General features: G+C 48.2%; 1 protein-coding gene across 1 annotated transcript in view; it reads right to left on the bottom strand.

Annotated features, from left to right (window-relative positions):
* Nucleotides 1-18,697, bottom strand: part of LOC147692216 (WD repeat-containing protein 62-like) — an 846,473-nt gene that overhangs the window by 808,842 nt on the left and 18,934 nt on the right. Inside the window, exon 3 of the mRNA XM_086938490.1 lies at nt 279-341. Coding sequence (XP_086794616.1) covers nt 279-341 — 63 coding nt within the window. The remainder of the gene's footprint in view (nt 1-278; nt 342-18,697) is intronic.

The following is an 18,697-nucleotide window of genomic DNA, read 5'->3' as shown; positions in this document are numbered from 1 at the left end:
TATTTTACTGTGTGTGTTATGTTTAAGCAATACATAAAATAAAAAAGAAGGTGCTTGCTAACAGAACATAATATTCTCCTATCTAAGATGGACCGCAATTCACTCCAACAGATCAAGTGATGGGAACAGACAGGTAGGTGGGCATGCTGGTTTCCGATGTAATTTTTCTGAGCTTTGCACAGAAGAAGATAATTCAAAGTTAGAAGTGTTTGGCCTGTTGACAACATTTCTACAGGGTAATGCTAATTTTTAAAATATGGCTATTAAATGCACAATACCTGGAATAATTGAAGATGTGGGTTTGCTTATTCTTTCTTGGGCAGAAAAGGACAATAACGCACCTGAAATGAAAACAAAAAGCACTTTAATAAAAATGCAGTTGTCATTCTTCCAGCACAGCTACTTAAATAAATGATAGAGCAGACACTTTCCTGGCCTCCTAAAAACTCAGTGAAGAAAACTTTGCTTTAATTTGAGGAGGATGAAAACCTGCTCAAGCAACAGACAAGCAGCAGCCACAATCCCTGTCAGGGTCAGCCACAATCCCTGTCAGGGTGAACCACAAAATTCACCAAAGTATACTGTGCTCCACCGTGTGGTATGTTGGCACAAAAGCAGACTCGCTTAATTTAGAGGCACAAAAGCAGACTGGCTTAATTTAGAGGCAATGTGTAAAGTATTTTTGCAGCACTCAAACATTAATAAAGTGAAAACAGAGCACAAGAAAAATTCCACACCAATTTAGAAAAACAGAGAAAAATGTAATCAATATTTTGACACAAAAATAAATCCAATCAGTAGAACCAGAGATGAATTTGTAAAGATTTTAATAAAAAACAGCGCCTAAAAGATAAAAGTGGCAACCACGGGAATCTATTTGCGTAAGACCGCGGCAAACTGAAATTTTATGGGCGACCGGGATGGCGTGCAGTTCGGATACATGATTCGGATTGGGTCTGCTCTCGCATTACCTTTGAACTTAGAAGAAATTTTAAAGAAAAGATGCTGAGAAGGTAAAGTTCAGCGGGCAAGGCAGTTGGGGGTGTTTGAGAAGTATTTGTCATTGGGGAGCCACTGAAATGAGTTGCGGTGAAGATTTCTACGTTCAGACATTGTCACTTTTTTGGAAGTTGAAAATCTCCAGAGGGATGAAGCTGCAGAATGAAGCCACCGCAATAGGAGGCCAAATGGCACTGCACCTTGGGAAGTTAGGCAAGCAGGTAGCTCCCTGTCTCCTGTCAGTTCTCAGACCACTTTTCAGTGGAAAATGTTATACGTTTCAGTTTTTGCTTGTTTTGGCACCCTGAGCACAATGTCCAAGAGTCCAGGACTAGTGGAGATCCACTTGTAGGGCAGGACTCACTTCGGACAGGGTCCTGGTGCAAATACATAGTCCTCTTTTGTCTCAATGTGTATGAAAAATATACAGAGTCAATAACATTTTTTATTCTGACTTTAAATTACAGTTCTTTTGAGACCAAACATGATCTTTCTACCTGTTCCCAATCAAAGGTTAGTACTTATTACATGTAATAAGGTAATCTAATGTTATCCTATGGGAGAGGAAGGCCTCGCAGTAGTGAAAAATGAATTTAGGAGCTTTTCACTACCCAGACATGTAAAACTTACAAGCACATGTCCTACCTTTTAAATACAATACACCCCGCCGTATAGGCTGTTAAGGGCCTACCGCAGGGGTGACTTAAATGTATTAAAAAGGAGGGGTTAGGCCTGGCAACAGACTTCTTTTGCAAGGTCAAATTGGTGGTTTCAAAATCCACACAGGCTACAATGGGAGACCTGAGACATGTTTTAAAGGGCTGCTTAAGTGGATGGCACAATAAGTGCTGCAGGCCCACTAGTCCCATTTAATTTACAGGCCTTGGGTACATGAAGTCCACCTTACTAGGGACTTACAAGTAAATTAAATGTGGCAATTGGGTGTAAGCCTATTTTCACCATATTTTAAAGAGTGAGCACAAGCACTTTGTGTACCGCTAACCAGTGCTACATCCCAAAGCCAACAAAAATGAATGTAGGAAAACAGGAGGGGTGAAGGCAAAATGTTTGCATGCAACTCTGCAGAGAGGGCCAAGTCCAACACTCCGCACCATCGATTAGCTTCCAAAGCAAGCATTAGGCCAAATTTACAATGCTGGGAAATAGGAGGTCTACTTCTCAGATAATGCCTTTAGCTTTGCTTACACCAATCTGACTTTACTTGCTGTTACCTTTAAGCAATGTGAAACTTCCAACATTCAAATGCACAACACTCCAAACTGCTTAGAAGTTAGCCTCTAAAATCGGAGAATGCGCTTTACCAATTTTTGTGCAAGCTTTCAAAAATTAAAAGCCTAAGTCCTTGACCTGCTTTAAAAGAAATAGTGCAATTAAAAGTAATGATTTATTACTGCACCTCCTCTTTACAAAATGTGTTTTCCTAAATGAAAAAATTACTTACCTTCTGTAATGATATATCTGTAATAGACATAGTTTAGTTATAGATTCCTTACCTTTAGAATTACCCCAGGCGTCAGACTGGATTTGGAGAACTTTTTTGTCAGCAGTATCCCTGCGCGTCGATAGGTGGCGTTGGTCGACTCCAAAGTTCGTCGTTGGCATCGTGGTCGCTGTAATGACATCGTGGTATCTACCAAGACGCCGCCCTGGAGCGCGGACGCCAGTTCTTTACACGACATTCTACACCAGAAGCGCAGAGACATGCAAGACACTGACCCCTGGTGCAAAAAATTAGGGCCCTGAAAGGAAGTCCTTAACCCTAGAAGTCAGTTTGCAGAACGGGGAGGATGGGTGGGGCATTAAGGAATCTATAACTGATCTATGTGTCTTACAGATATATTGTTACCAAAAGTTAGTGACATGTTCATCTGAAAGAGATAATTAGTTATAGACTCCTTACCTTTAGAATAGATACCCCAGCAATATCAACCCCGGAGGTGGGTCTGCGAACTAAGTTCACACCAGAAAATCCTGGAGAACAGAACGGCCAAAGAAGCTTCTCTCTGGACTTGGCTGTCCAGGCAGCTGTGTTTGGTGAACGTGTGCAGAGATGCCCACATAGCTGCCTTACAGATGTCAATAAGGGGAACTCCTTGTCGCAAAGCAGTGGTAGCTGCTGTCGCCCTGGTGGAATGGGCATGCAGTCCCCCTGGAGGCTCCTTCTTTGCCAAAGAATAGCAAGCTTTGATGCACAAAAAGACCCACCTAGAGATGGTCCGTTTGTGCACGGCCCGACCTTTCTTGGCGGCCACATACCCAACAAAGAGCTGGTCATCCACCCGAAATTGCTTTGTGCGATCCAAATGAAATGAAAGTGCACGTTTTGGATCCAGATGGTGGAGCCTCTCTTCCTTTTTAGAAGGACGCGGGGGCAGAAAGAAGGTGGGCAAAGTGAAGGTCTGACCAATATGGAAATAAATAACCACCAAGGGAAGAAAAGAGGGTCGACTTCGAAGAATAAGCTCACTCACCCTGCGAGCAGACGTGATGGAAACCAGAAATGCCGTCTTTAAAGTAAGAAGTCTGGGAGGACAGTTATGCAGCAGTTTAAAGGGATCGCACAATAAGATAAGTAAGAAACAAGTTCAAGTCCCACTACGGCATTATGAAGGGAACAGGAGGAAACAGATAAGTAATGGCCTTAAGAAAGCAAATTAGAACAGTGGACTTGAAAGAAAAAAAGGGATGGTCCGGAAGCCTAAGAAAGGCTGAAATGGCTGAAAGATAGCCCCCAAGAGTGCCCAGAGCAGAGCCCTGCTGGGCCAAAGAAAGGAGGAACAAGAGAACCTCAGAAAGAGGGGTGTAAAGGGGATCCACAGCCTTTGCTGTGCACTATGCTATAAATTTGTTCCATCTGCAGCCATATACCGTCTTAGTGGAGGGACGTCTGGCAGCCAAGATAACATCACACACTTCAGGAGGAAGGTCGAAGGCCACCAACTGTCGCCGCTCAATTTCCACGTAAGGAGGTGGAGACTGGAGAGGTTCAGGTGGAGGACAGTCCCTTGCTGCTGCGACAGAAGATCCTAATGAAGAGGCAGTTTGATCGGAGGATCAATGGCCATGTGTAACAGCTCGGGATACCAGACTTTGTGCCCAATCCGGAGTCACAAGAGTAACTTGGGCCCGGTCACGATTGATCTTCTTCAGCACTCTGGACAGAAGTGGTATAGGCAGAAAGGCGTATAGAAGACCGCAACTCCACTCGCAATGGAAATCGGCGCAGAGCGAGTGCTGCCTTGGAAATTCCAATGCGCAGAATTGCTGACACTGCGCATTCTCTCCGGTGGCGAATAGATCTAACCAAGTCTCTCCCCACTGCTGAAAGAGACCTTGCACCACCTCCAAGTGAAGACGCCATTCGTGATCCATCATGCATCTGCGGCTGAGTTTGTCCGTCCTGGCCTTCAGAGATCCTGCCAGGTGTTGAACCACCAGGGCTTTGCCCTGATGTTCCAGCCATGTCCAGAGGCGGCGAGCCTCTAGACATAGGATTCACGACCCCACCCCACCCTGTTTGTTGAAGTACCACATGGAGATGGTGTGATAAGTTGGCCTGATATATGATGCTCACTAGTTCTAGTGATCACCTTGTATCAGTCCAAACAACCCTTATGGTGATTGGTTGTAAGTCAACCTTATAGACAAGCTATCCTAATGGTAGCATGGACAGAGCAGTCTTAGGCTAAACTCTTTTGGTATGTGAAGCCAGCTGTTTTACCACATATAACCCCCTGAATACCAAATGAAAGGACACCACAGAGGTAGTTATGAAAATAAACAAGATATTTATTAACTAACAAACACCTCTGAACTCTTTATGAGATCAGAGGGCTAAGCACATGACAAGACTCTTAAGAAAAATACGTTTAAGTTGCACAATTACAATGTTGCCCATAGGGGCACAACAAACCATATACTAAGTAAGTGGAATGTGAAAGTCGATAGAAGGAATGGAGCTGTCCAGAGGCCGTAGGATCGCTGGGACTACACTACCCTAACTTTAGGTAAGTAATAGGAGGCCCACGGAACGCGTGTGCAGAGTGTGAACTCACACGCGAGATGTGTAACAACGTCTATGGACAGTACAGTTCAAGAAAAAGGTGAGTACGGACAATCCTGACTAGTTAGGACTAAAAAGGCTGTGGAACTGGACACTAGGAGAGTCAATCTACCCTTGAGTACCGAAATGCTTTTGTTACCTCACCCACAGGCTGCGGGTGCATAGGTGCGAAGTCGTGTCGGGTTCCGGAGTTGAAGTCTATGGAGCCTGGAAGAAAAGATGCTGCAGGCGACCAGGAGAAGATGTCCGGTGTGATCCAAGGGTGGATCAGTGAAGAGGAGAACCTGAAAGCAGAGGGGACAATGTTCAAAGTCACTAGCCAGTGACTGGAGTGGAACCAGATGTCGTCGTCGCGATCAGGTGAAGAGTGGACGCTTGTCTCTGCAGCCACGTGGACCAGGAGGTGTCTTCGACGACCAGGATGGAGGCGCGAGCAGTCCCACGCAGGCTCTCGCTGTCGGCGGTGTCGGATGCGGATTTGGAGTCAACAGGCCTTGGCAAAGGCAACCCACGCTGTGAGTGGAAACGGCGTCTGGAGTGGACCAGGAGGATCCGGGATGCTTCTCCTTTGCAGGGAAGCAGTGGCCAGTCTGGAGCAACCAGACCAGCAGATTGGATTTCAAGATTTGTCGTCTAGGAGGTCACTAGCCAGCCGGCAAGTGACCAGACGCGTCGAGCAGCAAACAGGCAGAAGGGCCCCACGCAGTTCTCGTGGATGCTGGAGGGCTGGTCTTCGGTGCAGGAGCTGCTCCGGGTCGGGGCTTCTCAGTCCCCAAAGCACTTGGTCGAGGTTACCTCAGAAGTCGTGCTGGAGCGAAGTGCTGCTTCTTCCAAGATGACCGGTCCCACGTGTCTCGTCGCACTCACGGACTGGACTGAGCTGTGCTGCAGATGTAGGTAGAGGTGGGAGAGGTCTGGGAATCCGGGTCTTGTCGGCCTCTGAAGTCTGGATCCTCGAGGGAAGACGACAAAGGGAAGCCGCTGGACGCTGATGGTGCCTGCTTGTGCAGGGTGGACACTCCTTGCCCACAAGGGAGATTTCTTCAGTCTTCTTGGCAGAAAGTCGAAGTCCAGAGTTTCTTCTTGTAGAGTTTCAGTTCAGGATTAATCTAACTTGGAATGGGGCCAGCTCCTACCTTTATCCTGCTAAAGGGGGCTGTACTACAACTAGGTCCCTCCTATCAGTGGGACCAGGAAGAGGGGTGGTTACACCCCCTATCCTTTGTCCGGTCTTGCACCAGAGCTGGGGCTGTAGAGCCCCAGGAACTGGTTTAGACCGGTGTATGCACAGGGACACCTTGTGTGCCCCAGGCATGTCTCATTCCTTTCAGCCCTGTCCTACCAATACACAAAATCCTGTCTGGGGTGGTGCTAGCACCTCCCAAGGCAGGAAACCCTTTGTCCAAGCCTCCCTCGCTGGAAGGACTCCCAGCAGCAGGTGGTCAGACTTGTGTCTGTGGTGGCAGCATCCATTTTGTGATGCTGAGGCTCGGGTTAACTTTAACCGGGGTTCACAGTTCGGTACATGTCGTTTCCCTCTAAAAGGGTGGAATGCTACCCCGTCGCCAGAACTGGCGAGGGGGTAGTATTCCAATTCGTATGACACCTTACTCGACATGTTTTGATAATGCTATGCCAAAGTTAGCAATAACCGCGAGGATTATAATGCACTTAAGAGTATATGGTATAGCGTTATCATGGAAACAGCTAAAGGACTTGGTTCCGAAAGCTGTAGACAGGCTCGGCTCATGCCAGAGCACTATCTCACATAATTCCAAGCACTCTGCTTCCAGGATTGTTAAGGCCTGCCATAGGAGTGACTTATAGGAGTATATGTGTCCATTTTAGGTTTAGATATAAGTATACTATATCTAAAGCAAAGGGTGATTACACCACCTTGCCCCAGCTGATTGATCAGCCAGTTGTGTCAGATTTGGAGCGCCAGCCAGGGGTGGCATAATACATGCTGCAGCCCCTGGTAGGCCTTGGGTTCACTTATGCCCTGGGTACCTATGGTACACTGTACAAGGACTTACAAGAGTGACCCAATACCAATTGGTAAATGCACATAAGGTACATGGATGTCAATTTAGAGAGAGAACAGCTAGGCTGTGGGTTTGATTAGCAGGCCTACAGCCAGGGAAAGTCGTAAACCAGTGAAGCAAAAAGCAAAAATCTGGGGTGACCATAGGTTTGCAGACCCTACTCTCCTACAGTGTTGTCCATGAATACCTGCACTACTCTACCCCAGACAGAGTGAAGGAATGCTTTGAGTGCAAGAAGGATCTCCCGAAGCTCCAGACGGTTGATGTGGAGCCCGGACTCCGCCGGAGACCGGTGACCTCTGATCCCCAACTCTCCCATTTGGCGGCTCGAGCCCAAGTGATGCATCCGTCACCACTGTGAACTCTGGTTGGGGAAGGGAGAGGGATCTGCCGTTGACCCAATCCTGGTTTGTTAGTCACCACTGCAATTGTTGTTCAGTGCCCTCCGAGATCTGAACGCAATCCAACAGATTTGCCTGATGCCGAGCCCACTGGAACTTCAGGTCCCACGTGTGCCACCTGATATGGTCTACTCGCAGGATGCCCAATGGTAGATTTTATAGCATGCCAGTCATTTATTCTACACCTCTGTGAGACTTTATGACCCTTTCCACTCAGCAGCCATTATTTAGTTCATTGTGTACTGCCTTATTGCGGAATACATATTATTCCTATAAGAAGGTATTTATGATAAACATGACATTGTCATTACTTTACATTTGTCCAATGGGTACCTGCCGTATGCCTAGGATGTTACTCCATCTTTAAGTCTATAGGTGGACAGATGTGATGCTTTGCCACAGGGTATGTAATTAGACATTTTAGACTCTATATGAAACATTGAGTTTTGATGCCTTTACCTGTCCGCATCTATCTGTTCCACAGTGCGGGGCCTCATATACCTGAGCACGGTTCAGGTGAGGTGAGGTCCAGTCCCCTGTCATGTTGGGTGAGCAAATTTATAATTTCATTACATATTGTTTTTTAAATAGTTTTTCATGAATGTAAGAGAAGATAAGAGCTCGAGTGGGATAAGCTCTGTTACTAATATGAGTGTAACATATATGTTTTTTAGATGGCGTTGAGCACCTACTGACAAGGAGGATGAGTAATTAACTGTAGGTACAGGTTGTATCGTCCCTACTCTTATACTCTTGTTCACTGATTTGTCATATACATTTTTGTTTTCTAACACAGATAACAGTAGCAACCCTTTAGAGCAGTGGCCCTGACGAATGCCAAGGGACGTGTTGCCCGGTAGGCAGAAACATGTTGGCCCTAATTGCGACAGTCATTTGTCCATACTGTCGTTTGCGCTGTTCCTATCTTTTAACTAGGGGATGTGCCTGGTTTCTATTAAAGTATCTGTTTCAGACATAACACCCTATTTTAAGACTCACCACTTTTTTGTATGTTGCACTGTTTTTCACCACTTCCTACTGACCGTCACAATCTGACCACCGATTGGAGGTACACTGTGGACCGTATCCAGTACTTATTATGACTGTGTGGCATATGGTCTAGATGATCTAAGGACCCGCCAGGTCACAGTGTGGACGACCAAATGATAGGACTGATCATTTGGTTTGTTTGATGGTCATCCACAACATACACATGTATTGGATTTGGTTTGATCAGTTCTCTAATTGATAATTAGATATCACTGCTCCCCCTTTTTTCTTCTCTACTTCTTTATACATTGTTACATGGTGACTTGGGCACCAACTGACATAGAGATAATCCTGCCAGTTTTTTGCCAGCGATTTGCTTGGCTTATAGACCTCCTAGGTTCTTGTGTGTTATTCTATTCATTCTGACCGTAACCAAGGTTGGAGGCTGAAAAATCAGAATCATAGCCCGAATATCCCGGAGTCGCTGCTCAGGAGGTTAAGCCCGAAACTGCGTCGTGTCCAGAACCGATCCGATGGAAAGGAGCTTCGGAGAGGGAATCAGGTGTGACTTCGGCACGTTTATAGAGAACCCAAGCAAGTGCAGAAGGTCCGCTGTAGTCTGGAGGTGGGAGACGACTGCCTGGGGCAAGTCAGCCTTCAACAGCCAGTCATCGAGATAGGGGGAGATTGGAAACCCCTGATCTGCGTAGATGAGCTGCGACCACCACCATCAGTTTTGTGAACTCCCATGGGGCACTGGTAAGGCCAAAGGGGAGCACAGTAAACTGAAAGTGCTCGTGGCCTACCGCGAACCGCAAGTAACGCCGGTGGGCTGGCAGGAAGGGGTTGTAAAAATAAGCATCCTGTAAGTCCAACACTACCATCCAGTCTCCAGGGTCTGGGGCAGACAGGACCTTAGCTAGTGTCAACATTTTGAACTACTCCTTTCGGAGGAAGCAGTTGACGTTCCGGAGATCCAAGATAGGACGCAGTCCTTCTTGGGCACCAGAAGACAGTGGGAAAAGCAACCACGACCTACTTGTAGGGCAGGAACTTGCTCGATGGCTCCCTTGGCCAAGAGAACCGTAACTTTCTGTTGAGAAGGGCCAGATGATCCTCCGACATGCGATAGTGCTGAGGTGGCATGGATGGAGGGGAAGTCTTGAAACCCACCTGTTTGACGTGATGGTGGTGAATCCTGCCACCGACTGGCGAATGATGGCCCTTGAAGGTTGAACTAGGAGGGTTTGGAGGTTGCTGCAGAGGGGTCACTGGTGGACTGGCCCACTCGCTGGCCTCCAGACCCACGACAGTGGGTTCCACATCCCCGACATCGCAGGGTGCTGGACAGATTGCGCCGGCCTGTGGCTCTGGGTGGAACGCGCCAGGGCACCCCTTCCATAACCACGAAAGGGGCGAAAAGCAGACTGCGAAGGGCGGCTGGTAGAGAGGCCCATGGTCTTGGCCGTTAGGTGGGAGTCCTTAAAGTGCTCCAGCACGTTGTCTGCTTTGTCGCCAAACAGGCGACAGCCATCAAAGGTAGCCTGGACATACCTGGAAAAACAGTCGACCTCAGCCAGGCATAGAATCGAAGGGCTAACGACGTTGAAATCGTCATGCTTAGCGAGTTGGCGGTGTCGAGTCCACATGGGATGGTAATCTTATCTGTGTCTCTCGCCTCGGCGACAGCATGGGTGAGCATGTCCCAGGCCTCCTCCGGGCACTGTGGCAGCACCAGCTCTACCGTATCCCACACACACTGGGTGGAACGGCCCAACAGACATGCAATGTTTACCGACCACAGTCCAAAGCTGGAGGAAGAAAACATCTTCTTCCCAAGATGGTCCCGCTTTTTGGATTCCCTATTAGGTGGTGCGTTAGGTATGAACTTAGAGGCTTGGACCGCTAAGCTCTCAGGGGTGGGGTGATGGGAGAGGAAAGAGGTCTCCTGGAGCCGGGCGGTGGAGTCAGGCAATCGTCCTATCCACAGGAGCCCCTGTGTTGGGCTTGGACCAGGTGCCCAAAAGGATGTCGCTAAGGGCTTTATTGAAAGGCAGCAGGTGTTCCGAAGAGGCAGCTGCTGGTTGACGCCCCTCTGTCATGAGATTTGTCCTGACCGCCACCGTAGGTAGCTCGAGGTTGAGGGCCTCAGCCGCCCTACGCAACACCACAGCATATGAAGCTCCCTCCTGTGTAGCCACAGCAGGAGGAGGTAGCATGCCAAGGTCTGGGGAAGTTTCCAGACCACTGGCTTCCCCCAACTCCTCTCTCCAGTCTAATTCATCCAGCTGGTCAGCTAAAGGGTCTACAGACCCCTCCCAGTTCTCCTCACCCTCCTCTGGTTGCCAATCCGGCCTGTAGGAAGAACCAGGGTAGAACAGAGGTACAAAAGTACCACTCTGTGCTGGATTTGGCATCGGTCGACGTAGGTCGACCTCCGTGTCCAAGTCAGGGTGGAGGCCGGGGTCGACGCTAGCTGGGGTTATACGATCTACCCCACTCTGCTCCAATCTAACTGAATTGCCCCCACTCCATTCACCTCTACTCACTCCATTCTAATCTACCCCACTCCATTCTAATCTATCCCACTACATTCAAATCTACCCAATCTACCCCGCTCCACTCTTCCCCAATCTATCTCACTCCACTCTAATATCGACTCCACTTCAATCTATCCAACTCCATTCCATCCCAATTCAATCTATCCCGATCCACCCCACTTTACCCAATCTGCCCCACTCAAATCTACTCCACTGCAGTGCAATCTAGCCCACTCCACCCAAAATACACCCCATTCCAATCTACCCCACCCTAAACTACCCAAACTACCTTACTCCAGTCAACCCCACTCCAAACTATCCAAACCTACCCCTCTACATTCCTTTACCTTACTATAATCCATCCAATCTACACCACTCCACTCCAATCTAACCCACTCCACAACACCACAGTATATCCCACTCACCGCAGTATATCCCACTCACGGCAGTATATCCCACTCACGGCAGTATATCCCACTCACGGCAGTATATCCCACTCCACTCTACCCCAGCATATCACACTTCACCCCACTCCAATCTACCACACACCATTCAACTCTATACCACTTCACCCTTATCTACTCCACTCCAGATTTCCCCACTTCACCATATTTAGCTAACTCCACCCCAATTCAATCTATCCCACTCCAATCTACCACACTAATCTACCCACTTACCCCACTCCAATGAACCCAACTCCAATCTACCCCACTGCACTGTATACCAATCCACGTTACCCCAATCTACCCCACTCTACTCCAATCTATCCTCTTCTGGACTGTTCCCATGAGAAACAGGGTCAAGCCTGATTTAAATACCCTGCACAATTTAAAAATCATCTTTGTGGGTACCAAACAAGTAATTTATTATTACTTTTTAACTGGTCTTTAACCATGGAGCAGGATAATGAGAAGCAAGCAGTAGTTAACCTCTTACTCAAAACACCTTCCATCAACGCAGACGACCCTAGTGACTTCAGTCCAATTTATTTGTTCCTCTATTTAGGCACTAAATGAAAGATTCAATGTCACTCAATTGCAAAAATTTGCAAAAGGAAACAGACTGTTCTATTCTTTCCACTCTGGATTCTTACAAGATCAGTGCCATGATATTATTAGATCTTTCTGAAAAACGAAAACTTTAAATTACATGGGGTTCACTAGGAAAGTTTTAAAGTTGATTCATTCTTTTCAGAGAAATCTCAGTCTGTGTCAGTTCCTTCTTTCACATCCAGTGAAGACCTTTAAAAAGTGGTGTCCCCCAAGGTTTGACAGACTCACTTCTGCCACTCAACCTGTACACACGTCCCATAACAAATGTATTCCATCTGCATGTGAGGAGTGTTATAGGTATACAAGGTAAGATTAGGAACTACACCACAAAGTGGCAGAGTCGATCTTCTCCAAATCTAGGTTGCCATTTGTAACTCTTACCGCCATGGTCCAAAACACAAAGGGTGGTCAGTTTTGTGCGATACACTTTCCTCTGAATGGTTCCCTTGAGAATGCCTTCAGGTTCAGCTATACTCACAGCCTGCTGTATGCGGGTCTACCAATCCCCTTTAGTCAAAAGTCCTTTGGAAGGGGCTGGAGGATAAAGTACTGCTGATTCGGATTGGTGTATGATCTGGTATGACAATTTGTAGGCATTCAGCACTTCCTCTCTTGTGCAGTACATACGAGGTCCTCCATCCCAACTGATGTGGCGCACGCATGGCAATTGAGCGGAGCCAGTCCTTTTGCCTTCCTGATGAGTTTGTAGACGTCATCTTAGAGTCCAAGAAGCTGGCACCAAACCGATCTATGAAGCTCACTAGAATAAGTACATCTGGTGTTGCAACATTGATTGAATCACCCCTTTAAATATCGCCTTTCTGACATTTTGCAATTTGTTGTGTCCCTAAGTAGCAGGCCTGTTTATGTCTACAATTATTGGCCATCTGGAAACCCTGTATGCCCGATTACCAAAGTGATGGAAGGAACACTATAATTAATCTGAGCCGCTAGGGATCAACAGGCCCACATTCTTACAGACGATATCCACGTTTGAGCTGATGCAGTTGCTCATTTTGATTTCTTATCTTCAAGGCAGGTATGGGAGAAAGTAATTTCAGCATATGGGGTTGGACACCCTCTGGATACAGATCTGCTAGGCCTTTACCATGAAAGACCCTCTGTAGGCAGCCATAGCTCTATTTCAATTTATCCATGGATGCCTTCACAGTTCTCTCCAGAGGCATCTCAGTTGCCAACATCTGTAAGGAGGCTACATGGACATCTTTGTATGCTTTTGCCAAGTGCCACTGTCTCGAGTCTAATGCACGCAGGGGTGAGTACTGTGCCCAAGCTATGTTGCAAGACTTTACTGTAGTTTACCAGCACTGCTCAATGTCACCTGCCATGGAGGTATTGCTTTGGGACACACTCATCAGGTGGGGAATATCAGGGACAACGTAGCTATCAGAAGAACATTTTTTATTACCTTTGGTAACAAGATTTCCCCCGCTCCCGCCTCCCAGCCTCTCCTCCCTCCCACCTTCCCTCCTTAATGACGGCCACTCCAGGGGAGCTCGCAGGGGAGCTCGAGTAAGACCTCCGACCCTCGGTGTAGGTCCACTCTATCCCCGCAGCTCCACTGTGCCGTCTCTAGCCTCCAGACTCCGACCTCCTCCTTGGGAGGTTCAAGGCTGCTACCCGCTCCAGCGCCTGCTGCCTTGTCCAACTGGGACCAGACTGCCTGCAACCACCGTAACCTTTCTCAGCCGTTTTTTTCCTTAATTTTTTTCCAGTTGTGCCACTGTAATTGTGCCCATCTGTGTCTTGCTCTAATCCCATCACTGTTTTTATTTTCTCGTGCCTGCCTGTTCCTGTAGCCTTTCGCCGCTGCTACCCCTGCCGCCCTTCCCCCCCGTTCCCCCCCCCCCCCCCCCCGGAATTCTCCCCTGGAATTCCCCTGCTCCCGCCTCCCAGCCCCTCCCTCCCTCCCACCCTCACCTACTTCATGGCGGCCGCTGCGCCAGTTCTCCTGCCTCCACTGCTGCCAGACCATCACCGCCACCCCGGCCTCCAACACCGGCATCCCCCTAAAATGCATCCTCCTCAACGTACGTTCAATACACTAACACACCATGGAAATCTAGAACTTACTGGACTCTTGCTCGCCCGACATCGCCTTCTTCACAGAGACCTGGATTAACGCATTCTCCGCCCCTGACATCAGCACCGCCATCCCAGGCGGATACAAGATCCAGAGGAAAGACCACCCCAACCACCCAGGAGGAGCCTCGCCATCGCCCACAACAGCACCCCCGCCTCACCACCTCCAGCGAAACCTTCCCCTCTGCCGAACACCTGCACTTCCACAACCAGACCAACCCCAAAAGCCACACCCAAGGAACCCTTGTGTACAGTCCCCCCCGCCCCGAACACCCTTTGCCACCACCATCACCGACTTCATCGCACCCCACGCCAACACCTCAAAAAACGACATACTCATTGGAGACCTGAACTTCCACCTCGACAATCACAGCAACCCCAACTTCACTATTCTTTGTGACAACCTTGCCAGCATCGGTCTTAACCAACTCGTCAACACACCGATCCACAGAGCAGGACACACCCTCAACACCATCTTCGTGGCAGGAAACAGAGTCCAATTCAGCCACACAACGCAGCCGCCATGGACCGACCACCACTGCTTACACTCCGCCATCAACAAACCCAATGCACCAAACCAGCCCCACGCCTATCACGAAGGAACTGGAGCAAGGTTACCGACGAGCAACTACACCCTCAGCCGAGACAACCACAACTAGGCACCCAACGCAAATGACACAGCCAGAGAACTCCACACCTGAATCTCCAACTGCGCACAAGTGCTCGCCCCACTACGCAACCCCAACAGACAACGCCCCACTACGCAACCCCAACAGACAACGCCCCAGGAAAGCCGCCTGGTTCACCAACGCTCTCCAAGAAGCCAGATGCACCTGCAGACGCCTGGCGAAGAACTGGAGAAACACCAAGACAACCAAAAACCACACCACCTACAATGACGCCATGACAGACTACCACAACCAGATCAGTGCCACCAAGAGGAACTTCATCCACAACAAAATCCTGGTCAACTCCACGAACTCCAAGGAACTTTTTAGTGTCATTCAAGAATTCCCCAACCCACTCAGCGAAGCCACAGACATCACCCCATCCCAAGACCTCTGCGCCAAGCTTGGAACCTATTGCCACCTCAAGATCAAAAAACAACTTCATCGACTATCCACCCTGCGCCACAGATGGCCTCCTGCCCCCCAGATACACCAGCCATCCCACCATCTCCAACTGGACACCGATCACGGCCGAAGACACCGCCTCGACCATGAAAACCATCCACTCTGATGAACCCACTGACCCCTGCCCCCTCACATCTACCACAGAGCTTCGGTCGCCATTGCACAGAACTACAAAGCACCATCAACACCACCTTCAAAACAGGCACCTTCCCAGACAACTGGAAGCGAACAAAGACACCCCTGCTCAAGAGTCCCACAGCTGACCCCTCCGACCTCAAGAACTATCGGCCCATCTCGGTCCTCCCCTTGGCAGCCAAAGTTGCAGAGAAAACAGTCAACAGGAAACTGACACGATTCATTGAAGAGAACGCCGCCTCGACCCGTTCCAATCCCGGTTCTGAAGCAACCACAACACAGGGACCGCCCTACCCGCTGCCACAGACTGCATCCGCACCCTCCTGGACCAAGGCCACTCTGCAGCCCTCATCCTACTCGACCTATCAGCGGCCTGCGACACCATTTCCCACCGCACAAAAGTCGCCAGACTACACGACGCAGGCATATAAGGATCAGCCCTGGACTGGATCCGATCACTCCTCACCGGAAGAAGCGAAAGTATCAGTCTCCGACCCTTCCTCTCCGACCCCATGAAAATCACCTGCGGAGTCCCACAGGGTTCATCACTTAGCCCCACGCAGACAACGTCCGACAACACGGCCTCAACATTGTATCCTACGCCGATGACACCCAGCTCATCCTCTCCCTCACCAAAGACCCCACCACTGCCAAACTCAACTTCCAGAAAGGAATGCAAGACGTTGCAGTCTGGATCACCAACAGCTGCCTGAAGCTCAACGCTGAGAAGACAGAAGTCCTCGTCCTTGGTACCTCACCTTCTGCATGCGACAGCACCTGGTGGCGACCGACCTTGGAAACCCATCTACCCCCTCAGACCACGCCAAGAACCTCTGCATCGTACTCGACTCATCACTCACTATGAACCGACAGGCCAACGCCGTCACCTCGAGCTGCTTCAACACCCTCCGCAAGACCTTCAAGTGGATCCCCCTGAGTCAAGGAAGACAGTCACCCATGCACTCATCAACAGCAAAGTGGACTATGGAAATGCATTCCACGTCAGCATCAACAAGTCCCTACTCCGCAAACTCCAGACAACACAGAACACCGCCGCCAGACTCGTCCTTGGCATCCCCCGACACGAACACATCAGCCAACACCTACGAAGTCTCCACTGGCTTCCAGTAGAGAAAAGTGGCACTTTCAAAATCCTCACTCACTCCTACAAATGCCTCCACAACAACGGACCCAAATAACTCGGCGACAGAATCAACTTCCACGTACCCAAAAGAAACCTTCGATCTTCCAACCTTGTACTGGCCGAAAACCCACGCAGCCACAGAGCCAGAGCAGGCGGAAGATCCTTCTCTCACATTGCAGCCAAACTCCCCCCCCCTCAACAGCACCTTGAGACCCTCACGGGTGAGTAGCACGCTTACAATTCCTTGACTGATTGACTGAAATTTCTATTGGATACATAATCTTCCTGAAAATTCCTCATGACCCTCGCTTTTCCCTTGACGAGTAAGTGCAGTGGCAAATACGATTCCAAGGTACATACACATGTAATGTGTTGAACTGGACACAGACATTGTTTTCTCAATTTCACCCCGCAAGCCTTGATGAGGTACAGAAAAGATCAGGAAGTGAAGCCAGCTCATGGTTTGGCACAGAATAGAGTCCAGTGTCATCAAGTCCCGAGGTAGAGTTATGGCTGATACTGTATAGCAACACCTGGTGGTGCTGGAGAACTGGTGCAGAGGAAAAGCTTTTCTGGAAATTCTGAAGCATAGAGGGATAAATAAGACATACTGTGGTCAATCTGCTGGAAGAATAAGCAACCAGCAGAACTGTCCTTACCAAAGGTAAATAACTTTTTCTTCTCTGCAAGCTGTGGAAATGCCCAGACACCAGGCATTACGTGATAACACAGTCAATGACCATGCCTTTTTGCTGCTGCTGCTGCTGCTGATGGTATCTCACAGAAATTATAGAACGAGCCACGGGACTCTAAAACGAACTGGTTGTTTTCATGTGTGGGAGCACCAAAGAGGCATTGACACCCAAGGCTAAAATAGTGTTGTGATGGATGAGTTGCTTTCACCACTGGCCCTGGGCAGCCTTTGAAGAGGGCTCCTATTTACAGAGCTTTCATCAATGCAGTCTCCAGCAGCCATAGTTACATGAACAAGCATTGGCATAGGAAATATGTCTCAACATTGTGAGAGCTTTGTTTTGTTTGTGTTTTTTTACAATAATGTGGGAGTATAGTAAGAGTAGATTGTATGTGTTGTGGAGAGGGCTTCTGAAATTAGCATTAGCCATGGAAGACAATTTTTTTTACTTTTTGCATTGCTCAAAAGATGGGCATCAGAAGAGTACCAACAGCACACACTAACACAAAAATCAAATTTAAAAAGCTCTAATATGAAATGGAAGGTTATCAAAATATAACATATATTAACTGTCACTTTAAAAAATTTCCCACTTGTATCCTCCTTTGTTTGGTAAGCAAAAATGTACTAAAGAAGTTCACTATTTTTTCCATTTTATGCAACCATTACAATTTGGAGATCTTAAAGGGGAAGTATCCCATTTCGATTTAAGACATAGCCTTCAACCTTTGTGGTGGCTACGAATGGGTGATGTAATGGAGGTGATGGCAGCAGGAAGGTTCATACAAAGGAGTTGGAAGCAGGAGGCTGGTGGTTACCAATGGTTTATGCAAAGGAAGCAGTTTTAGCAGGATGGTGGATACAGATTGGTCATACAAAACGGCAGTAACAGCAGTATGGTTGTTACGAATGGTTCATACAAAGGAAGCTGTGGCAGCAGGATGGAGGATATGAATAGTTCATACAAAGAGGCATGGATGATGGTTACAAATGTTTCATGTGAAGAGATTGTTCATTTAATGAGGAGGTAACAGCAGGGCGATTATGAATAACTCATGAAAAGGAGCTGGTGCCAGCACGAGGGTGGTTGGAAATGATTGACTAGACCATATTAAAGTCTTAGCGCACCTCTTTACTGCAAAACCTCAGGTTCTGATCAGCATTATTTCCGGAACTATTTTAAATAAACGTAGTCCTTCCAATAAGATGTGCAGGAGGCAAAGAAGCACGCTGATTGGCCGAAGTGAACCTTTAGTAAGGAGACGTGTAGCATGCGGCATTCCACGTAATCAAACACACACTTTAGTCATCACCAGCTTCATCCAATCACAAATGCAAAGTATTTCTAACCAATAGCGTTGTTCTATTCTATGACCA

The sequence above is a fragment of the Lissotriton vulgaris genome, chromosome 9 (genome assembly GCF_964263255.1).
Source record: "Lissotriton vulgaris chromosome 9, aLisVul1.2, whole genome shotgun sequence".
In the NCBI taxonomy this organism is placed as follows: Eukaryota; Metazoa; Chordata; class Amphibia; order Caudata; family Salamandridae; genus Lissotriton; species Lissotriton vulgaris.
Note: the sequence above shows the minus strand (reverse complement) of the source record. Positions and strands in the feature narration are given on the sequence as shown.